Source organism: Suricata suricatta, chromosome 3 (genome assembly GCF_006229205.1).
Source record: "Suricata suricatta isolate VVHF042 chromosome 3, meerkat_22Aug2017_6uvM2_HiC, whole genome shotgun sequence".
NCBI lineage: Eukaryota > Metazoa > Chordata > Mammalia > Carnivora > Herpestidae > Suricata > Suricata suricatta.
Window position 1 is genome coordinate 53,310,218 of NC_043702.1, and position 9,940 is coordinate 53,320,157.

At 42.8% G+C, this 9,940-nt stretch overlaps 1 protein-coding gene and 1 long non-coding RNA gene across 4 annotated transcripts in view; one reads left to right on the forward strand and one right to left on the reverse strand.

Moving 5' to 3' along the window:
* The window catches only part of PDE11A (phosphodiesterase 11A), a 350,510-nt gene that overhangs the window by 267,468 nt on the left and 73,102 nt on the right, over positions 1–9,940 (forward strand). The window contains exon 13 of the mRNA XM_029934333.1: positions 7,699–7,808. Coding sequence (XP_029790193.1) covers positions 7,699–7,808 — 110 coding nt within the window. The remainder of the gene's footprint in view (positions 1–7,698; positions 7,809–9,940) is intronic.
* Positions 665–9,940, reverse strand: part of LOC115287677 — a 17,103-nt gene continuing 7,827 nt past the window's right edge. For all 3 annotated transcript variants that reach the window (XR_003906595.1, XR_003906594.1, XR_003906596.1), the window contains exons 3-4: positions 2,153–2,266; positions 665–964 (exon numbers count right to left, since the gene is read on the reverse strand). This is a non-coding gene — a long non-coding RNA (uncharacterized LOC115287677). The remainder of the gene's footprint in view (positions 965–2,152; positions 2,267–9,940) is intronic.

A 9,940-nucleotide genomic window follows, 5' to 3' on the forward strand; every position in this document is an offset into this window, starting at 1 on the left:
CTGGGAAGGTTCTGGTCTCTGGTCCTCAAAAATAGGACTGAAGTGCCTCTTTTTCAGCTCAGCACACCCAAATACTGGCAGGTAAATATTACTGTAAATTCCAGAGGGCTATGACCATTAAATCTAGATGTTCTGGTTTGTGCAGTAGGGTTTTTTCCCCAGTAGAGGTTTGTGGCTGTGAACACCTGTTCTTCTCTCCCTGCTTGGCAAAGATAGGATTCTATTTTTAAGAGAAGGTAGGATATGGCATCAAGTATACATTAATTCATAAGCACCCTTGGTAAGTAATTGAAATCTGCTTCCACCTTAAAGCTTGAGAAAGTCCTCTGCCTAAACTGCTTGCTTTGGAGCAGTTGAATAGGTTGATGCCCATCAGCCTGCCCCTTGGATTTTGTATGTTGAGAGGTAGCCATTCCCTCTTGAAGCAAACAAAACAGAGCTCCAAAGAGAAACATGCTGGGCTTACTGTACATGCCCATGGAGCCCAAATTAGTGCTTTAACAACTCTCCTGTCTGATCCACCCACACCGGGGTACGTGCTCAGTTGGGAGGGTGACTGAAGGCCCCCTTCTCTTAGCATCTTTGGTTCTTGCTCGCAGATATAAGTTTCACAGATAGACATGAGCATCCTGTATGTGGCATTTACAATGAAACCTTCAAAGAGTGCTCTTTGGCTAAAGGAAATTTGATTTTAATACTGTACCGAACAAAGACCCCAGACAGTGACCCTGCAACACTCTGCGCACCAGAAATCAAGAAAACCAGAAATTAAATGTTGTTTCTTTAAATGCTGCATTTCAGCCCCAAGCTCCCATCGCTTCCAAGTTGAAGTCATCTGTAGGTCTGTTGAGACATGACACAAATTAGGGATTTGGTGTGCAGACTCTTCAAGAAGGGTTCTTCCTCGAAAAACCATGTTCTTCAAAACCACTTGAAATAGTCCGAGCTGTCCTCTTTGCTCTTCCTACCCAAAAGAGAGACAAGGATGAAGGGGAGAAGAAAGACTCTACAAAAGCCCATCACACTCTCCCTCAACCTTAGCCAATCCACTGAGGGCTCTGCTTCCGTGCCTGACTCTCAGCCTCCGTGGAGGAACATTTAGAGCCAAGAGCCTTCAGTTTGGAATTTCTGTGACCATTAGGAATTTCTAGTACATCATTGAACTCCCTCCCTCCTTAGTCTGCCATCTGTCAGATCTTGAAATCAACAGGATGAACTCAAGAATCCCTCATCATTGAGTATCTCTGACACTCAAGGTTCAAAAACAAATGTGAAGGCAGAATTTCTGGCATCGCTTTTTCAGATTCCCATGCCCAGAGCTGCATACACACATATGCACGCAGCCCATAATCTACCTTCTCCAGAAACCGAGTAGGGTGGCTAGGTGCTTCTGCGCTTCCACCATTACTGTTTCCTACAAAGCACAGCCAGTGTTGTGAGGGCTTCTCTCTAGAAAGTGAACTACACGCCACTGCTCTGGCTGGCACATAGCATGACCAGACTACACATGCAGCAAGAGCCAGGGTCATGCCTGTCTCTGTTTCTCATGCCTGGAATGGAGTAACTGCTTAATGAATATTTGCTCAATGAATAAATGAATGTATAGATGATTTTCAGGATGTTAGTGCTCGGTGCCTGGTATCTAGAGTGAAGTAAACACGTAATGAGTATTTGCTTAATGAGTAAATGAAGGAATGACACTTCTGAGGTTGTCACTATTTTACTCCATGCTAGGACAGTGTGGTGACACATGGGCTTATTTTTAAAACAAAAAAGAATTTGCCTACATGCTCATATATTATATATAATCCCATTACTAGTAACATTTTGATGTACATACTGATAATCTTTTTTTATGCATATATTGAGAATTTTTATAAAGTTGGGATGTTACATAAAAACCATTATATCTCTTTTCTCTCCAAATCTCATTTGTAAATCACTATTTATTATCAGTGACATCTTCATGCACCAGAGCTTATGTTTAGGCTCAAGATGTCCAGTGACTCTGCAATATCAACCTATGGCTATTCAAGAATAACATGCTTTGTGGTATAAAGCACACACCAACTGATTCTTTAGATCCATATCATCCAGCCCTCTGTTATCACAAGGATATTCAAAAGCTGTATAACTGTACCCACACACTCACCTTAGTGGCTGCATAGCACAGTGGATGGGAACACACTCGGGATCCAGGTTGCCTGAGCTCTAATCCGCCTCTGTTATGTTCTAACAGTGTCATGTGGTGCCTCAATACCCTCATCTGTAAAATGAAGGAGGTAAGAATGGTATTTCCCTTAGAGGATTCTTGAAAGGATTAAATGAGTTAAAGTGTTTGAAGTATTTAGAACAGTTCCTGGCATGGATCTAAGCACTATGGAAATGTTAGCTGTTGTTAGTAACATCCCAAGCCTTTTCTCAGATATACCAGTTGCTTGATACATAATGAGCATTTAATAACATTTGTTAAATGAATGAAGCCTCTTATCGCACCAGCTACATTGTGTTGATATTATAGCTATTGTTTTTTAAACTTTTTTGGATTCTACAGAGCCAGAAAGCAACAGTTCTTTTTCTCTGTCCATGATATTCCTCCATTCACTACAACTATGTGAGGTCAGTTTTGAAATGGTAGTATATTCTAGCTGGTTTAAATTTTATGTTGACCAGATGAGAGGAAATTATTGGGTAACCTAGGATACCCCGTGAATCAGTCTAGTTGTTTGGGTTCTTTGGAACCCATGGATTATATGCTTTGGTGGCTGGAAGCTGGATTATCTAAGCATAAGTTTTAGCCCAAGAAAGGTCTATCATTGGAAGCCTGCTTGGAGGGTAGCCACAGACTTTTCTGGAAAGGGTGACATGAGAACTGTGTCTATATGCCTTGACTGTCACTTTGCTTAGATGTATTGTATCCACTGTCTTCCAGTTTTTATATGGACTGTGAAGTAATACAGGTGAGAAAATAGATTAAAGGTCAATAAAACCCATAATCATTGGGTTAGGAATAGAAAAGATGTAATTGTATTTGAAAATAAAAGAATAAAATGGAGTCAGGTATGGGATAAAGACATTAAATAATACTTTCTGCTGCCACTGTGTTCTTTTGAAAGCATATTGTCCTTCTCAACATGGGTAAGTGTAACTCTGAATGAAAAGGGCTTGAAGGAAGATGGATGGGGTGGGGGACGGGCACACGGACACTTACTGGCAGGTGGACACATTTCAAGCCTGATGATTCTCTAGAAACCATTTACTAGGCAGCTTTAAATCACAGTCAAGAGATAGGTGCTGCTTCAGTAACTCAGGTATCACGGTTGAGAGAGGTAAATATGTTCTGTGTGACTGTGTGTGCGCTGTACTTTAGGGATTCTTTATTCTGAGGATCTAGAGTTGGGCTCCATGATCTTTGAATACCATACATTACAGAATAATTTCTGGGAAGAGAGGCCATGACTTTCATCAAATTCTCAAGAGTATCCAGGATCCAAATAGTTTAAGAGCTAGATGTGGATTCCCAGGAAGGAGCGGGGAGGAAAGTGGCTACATGGAAAATCATAGTAAAATGTATTCCATCATTTTACATAAGGGGTGATAACTGATGGCTTAAAAATGACTCAAGGGTTTGATCTGGAACCTATTAGAGGCATTTTGTTTCAACTTCTAATCAAATATCTAGTCTAATTACCTTATTTTAACATTATCCCTATTCTTACTGTTCTAATCCATCAGCTCATTCCAATCAATAACATTTTCACAGGCAAAACCTCTGTAAATTTTAGTGCAGTTCTATTGTTGTTTACAGCACAGATTTCCACAGTATTGTGGATAACTATTTCCTACTTGATAGACTTTCAGGATTTACTTATTATTAGCAAGATCCAAACCCAACAAAACTGACAGATGACAGTGATGACAGATAAAGACCTTTATATCCCTTCTCCTTTCAAAATCACACCAAAATAGCAAGGGAACAAGAAATGGATACACATCCCACCTTTCATGGAATCAGAATACATGAAGGCAGAAAAGGGAAGGAGGATGTTCATAGCTTAGTAGAGAAAAGGAAGATCTAACCCATGTGCCTTTGGGGTGAGGGAGTAGGGGAAGTGGTCCACATGAGAAACGTCCCTGCAGAACCTATCAAGGCTCAGGATCAAGAGGCATTAGAGAACACAAAAACTGGGTGAAGTGGAGGGAGGGGGTGATGAAAACACTGAGTCCCCAAGTCCCCACCCTTTCTCCATGTAGTCAGACACCTACTCTTCTCCTCACCTATGCAGGGAACCAGAATATTTGCTGCAGATTTGCCCCAGACTTGGGGACACCAGCAAAAGAAGAGTTAGGATGAGATACACCCTGAAAATGAGAGAATTAAGTGAAAATCTACATTCTCTAAGACGAGAAGATACAAACCTCTTTTCTCATAATGTCAACATCCATGTTTACACCATTTCCAAGCAAACGATTGGGAAGTCTATAGAAAATGAGTTTAGACACCGACATTTGGGGCTCTCCACCAAACGGCCAGCTGGTCATCTGCTTATCTTGTGAGAAGGCCCAGCAACCTACAGACACCACCCCCAAGCACTGGTGTGTGGCAAACATTATAATGCTTTACTCTTAGATGAGCAGACACTCAAGGATATCAGGTGTTTGAGGGAAATCAGCAGAGAGAAAAAGGGGTTTAGAGGAAACAGGTAATCAAGGAGCAGAAGAGAATTTCAGAGGAATTATAATTATCTTCAAGATAATAGACAAAACTGAGAGAAGAATAGCATGCTATGAGTAAGGGAGCAACAGACAAGAAAATGCTTACAAATTAAAAATATTATTATTTTGGGGAAGTAAGAGGGAAAAGTCAATATGAGCAATGGGAAAGAAGAGACAAGAAAATAAATCAATACAGGAAGTCCAGTGTCCAATTGGAGTTCCATTCAAATAGGACACAAAAATAGTGAGAAGGAAACTATTTTTTAGGAAGATTACAAAAACATTGTACTGAAGAAACTGAGCCTCCAGGTTGAAAAAGCCTGACCAAGCCAATGATGGGAGGAAAGTCCCAAACCAAAGCATATCTTTGAGAAACTGCCAAACCCTAGGGATAGAGGGAGGATTCTAAGAGAAAATCAAAAAACATACAGTATTAGGGATAGGAATTGGATATACTTCTCAGAAATGGCTTCAGAAATTAGAAAACCATAGAGCAGTCTAACTTTCTGAGTGGAAATGTTGCAACCCAGAATCGTAGAGGAGGCTAAGAATAGAATAAAGACATTTTCAGTCCTGCAAAGCCTCAAAAGTTAATTCACTCCCCCAGTGTTGAGAAGGTAATACCCTTTCTCATGAGGCCAACTGGCAGATGTGCTCCTATGAAATGAGGGAGGAAATGAAGAAGGACAGAGGTGTGGGATGCAAGAGCCTGGAGGTCAACCCTGGGAGACCAAAGCTGGCAGCAGACAGAGAATCCAGACCACAGAGCAGGATCAGGCCACCACAGGGAGTCCCCAGGACAAGAAGGCATCTAAGAAATGGTGTGACCCTTTGGAGAGCTGTGTAGGATGTGAGAAGACTCAGATGTTCAAAGAAATCTTCACTCCAGGAAATAAAAATATTTACATCAGAAAGGAAACAAGCCTTGGATCCTAGGTGGCTCAGCAGTGTCTATGAATAGAGTGCGGATCAGGAAAGCGCTGTATCAGGATTGCATTGTGAGTGTGGTGGAGGGAAGAGAGAAAGCGTGAAGATAATTCTCACCCATCACAAGACATCAGTGTTTAGGGCAAACTCTGGCACCTGTATGCTGGGAGCTGGCCCACCTCTGCCGCATACAAGCTGTGAGTCCCTAGGCACATTACCTAGCTTCTCTGTGCCTCTTTCTTCTTACCTGGGGATAACAGTGGTTTCTACCTCACAGGCTGTGACGACAATCAAGTCAGTTAAACAGTTGTAGAGCTCTTGGGAGAGTGTCGGCACATAGGAAGGGCTATATAAGCACTTACTGAATAACCAAGTGCTAATAATATGTGCATACTGTATAGAAATATGGTAGAAAATAATCACCAACTTAGGAAAAGATTAGGTGCCTCTGGGAATCAGAAAAGGGGAAGGATGAGGGACTACTGGTTTTGATTCTAAGTCTCTTACTACGATTTGATTTTTTTTTAACTATTCAGGTACTACATTAAAGAAAATAAAACTAACTTAAAACCAACAGCCAACTTCAAATTTTAAAATGAAGGGGCACACACAGCTTTGATATGGACCATCTCATCCCCCCCATCAAAAATGTACTAACATTCCTATTTGCTATGCTAGTGAAATTATGCGTATTTCTAAACGTAGGGAACCCAACTTAATTTTTAAAAATAAAACTGTCAACACAGAAACTTATTATTCAGTTACTTCTGCAATAAAATCATAATTAATTAAAAAATAAAGTTTTCATTGCTCTAAGAGAAGAGATACTATCTAGTGGTCCTAAGTTTGGAGAAAAACATACATGAAAAAGGAAGCAGTTTGAACCCTCTTTCCCCTCCGCTTGCCCTCTGATAAAGATTTTAATAAATAATGAAATGGGAGACTTAATTAAGTACAAGGAGAAAGACATAAAGGCTTTGGGTCGAGAAAATGCATAGACCTGTGTTTCTAGAGGCTTAGTGTCTCTTCCAAACTCACCAAAGGACAGCAGGAACCAAAGGTTTCTGGTTCCATAATCATATCACACTGCTCCCCTATCTCCCCAATCTCACACCGAGCCTAGGCACTTCATAAGCATGCTACCAGAGGCTAAGGGGGAAAAAAGGATTGTAGGGACATTTGGGCAGCTCAGTCAGTTAAGTCTCTGACTCTTGATTTCGGCTCAGGTCATGTTCTCACGGGTTCATGAGTTTGAGTTGATAGCACAGAACCTGCTTGGGATTCTCTCTCTCCCTCTCTCTCTCTGCCCCTCCCCTGCTCATTCACAGGTTCTCCCTCTCTCTCTGTCTCCTTTCTCTCTGTCTCTCTCTCAAAAATAAAGAAACTTTAAAAAAAAGGATTCTGTGTAATAAGATACTCTACCTCCATCTGGGTTGCCAAATCCTCTCCCAAACCCTAGTTTTCAAGACATACCCTGCCTTATTATCTGTATAAATTTAATCTGTTCTCCAAGCTAATATGAATTAAGGTATTCATAAGATAACTTCTAGAATATTATCATGTAACAATTTGAGTACTTCTAAGTTGCTTCTTTTATTATATATATATATTTAAGGTGTTCTCTTTTGCCTGCCCTTGTTTGAATGACAGCTGGTGGGTATAGCATCACTCCTAAGTTCACAGCCCCCTTTTCTCCTCCTACCACTAGACGCTCTTCGCTGCAATGTAGAGTCACCAAACACTTTGCTCTGGGCCTCTGCCAAACTGTCACTGTATCTGGATAGTGTGGCGTCCTCTCTAAAAAGGGAACAAAATAGTCTGAACTTTGTCCTGGTGTGCCAGTGTGGGCCACCATGACAGCCAGCTAATCCATCACTGTGGAGACCTTAGGCTGTGCAACTGACCACCCAACTGACTGTCATCTAAGGGGGGTGGCGGTTAATCATTTCCTTAAGTGATGTGGGTATGAAAACAGAGCTGATTGCTGCTCAGCAGACGAACCTTATCCGTTCTCCCTGCCCCGAGTAGTGACTGGCCATTTCCCCTTCTTCCCAGACCGCAGGGTTTCAAGAGATTCTGACCGAGGTGGAAATTCTAGCGGTGATTGTGGGATGCCTGTGTCATGACCTGGACCACAGGGGAACCAACAATGCCTTCCAAGCTAAGTAAGTGTTCTAATTGTTGTTATTTTAATGCATTTGCCTTTCTGTTCAGAGCCAAAGGTGACGAGTGCTAAAGAGTAAAGCATTAATTTCTGGCATCTGAGGCCAAGGCCACACAGGCTTGGGTGTGCATGTCATGGGGCTCATCCATCTTTATAATTCCCTATTCTTCTCTTAATTGCAAATTTGCCCTTCATGTCATGCTTGTTGATTTGGTCTGTCTCTGTTGACCTCAGTCAGATAACAAAGCTCAGATTTTAAAAGGCCTATTTTTTTTCCTTCCAGAATATTTGCCTTCATGGCATTATAAGCATCTTAGACTTGCTGCTTTCAAAATCAGGTTTTGAGACTATTAAAATGAAAGTGGCCTTTGGAATTTTATGAAGCAAAATATGTTTCTTCTCCCAATAGAATCTCTTCCAGGTTCTTTAATGGTGGGTATTGTACAAACGGCAGTGAACTAAAGCAGCGCTAGGAATACAGTCTCTGCTGCTCTCCTCCCCTCCGCCCACAGAAAGGTGGGAAGCAAACAAAGGAATTGCATCAGTCCTGGGGATGTGTGAGCACATAATGTGCGCAGACAGAATAATGTGCCCCTCGGCAAGTTGGACCAGCTGAGATGACTGTTACTTGGTGTCTCACACTGTGGTCTTATTTGGAAATAAGACCAAAACCCAATCTCCTGACTTATATTGAAGGTCCAGTTTTAGTGTTCTTTTTACTATCTGTTTGCAAACAAAATGATATGTGGGTTCGGGGGCTGGGGAAGTTAAGAAAGCCTTCAGCAAAGAGGCAAGACCATCAGATAACTGATTTCCCAGCCCCCAGACGGGCCTACCCCCGTAAGGTGAACATCCACAGCCCACTGTGTGTCAGCGGCATCGCTCCCTTTGTTCCCCAGACATCAACCTACTGGGGCCTTGGACTCCTGGCTCCTTGTATATCCTCCCAATCAAATGAATTTTGATTTTAGACACTTCTCTCTACAGCCTGGATCCTATTAATAGCCCCTCACTTTGACCCTCACTTCTCAATATCCTAAGATTTCTTGACCCTCTTAACGTTCTGTGACATCCACTCTGCAAAAACTCAGCCCCGATTCAATCAAGCAATTCAGTTTCTTGCTGCTCTACCTAGACTTTTACAGGCTTTGGGAGAAAATGTCACAATCGTGAGAGTCTGAGACATACCAAATATATATTGTCCCAGCTCAGCTGGAGGCTCTGTGCTCCCCACAGATCTTTCTGTGTCCCCAGCCAGCTCCGTCCCCCCCTTGCTCTTAGCAGTTACGTGGACCAAACGGTTCTCCCGTCCTCACCTACCTCCTGTCTACCACCGCCCCCGCACCACTCCACAGATCACCTTGCCTCCTCCTTCACCGAGAAAATTGAGGCCATCAATTGAGCCCTCCCTCAATTTCCTCCCCTGCCATGTAGAAACTTATCTGTCTGGCCCCATCCTTTCACCCTTCCCTCCTATCTCAGCCAAAGGGCTGTGCCACCTCCTGTCTGAGACTAATCCCTCCACCTCAGCTTCGGGGGCCTTCCTTGCCCCCTCCTGCAGGACCCCACTCCATCAATCTTCTCCCTCTGCCTTGTGCCTCCTTTCCCTTCCTACTGGTACTCGGCTTCCTGCTAGCATCCTGTGCATGATTTTCCGCCATCTTGAAGAAGCCCTCTCGCTTCAGTTTTCTTTCTCTCCCTCACTTTCCAGTCAGTTTTCTTGGGAGAGTTGTCTGTTCATTGTCTTCACTTCCTCAACCCTTGCCTCCCACAGGGCCGTCCAGTTCCATTTTACCAGGGAGCCCACCACTGGCCCCTGTTCCCAAAGCTGATGGACACTCTTTTTGGTCTTTTTTCTTGGCCTCTCTTGCCATAAGCTGCATTTCCCTACTCCCTCCTTCCAGAAACTCTTCCTTTCTATTGGAGCCCCACGGCCCCCTCGGTCTCAGTCATTGCCTCTATACCTCTCTCTTCTCCTCTATCCTTGTGAATAGCAGGGCCAGAAATCCACAAGTTACCCAGATTCTCTCCTTAGCACCCCAGAGCTGACATCTCTGCATTGTTGAGTAACTATTGCTTCTTTGCAACCATCCACCCATCCTGGATTGCTACAGCAGGAAGCCCATCTTCCCT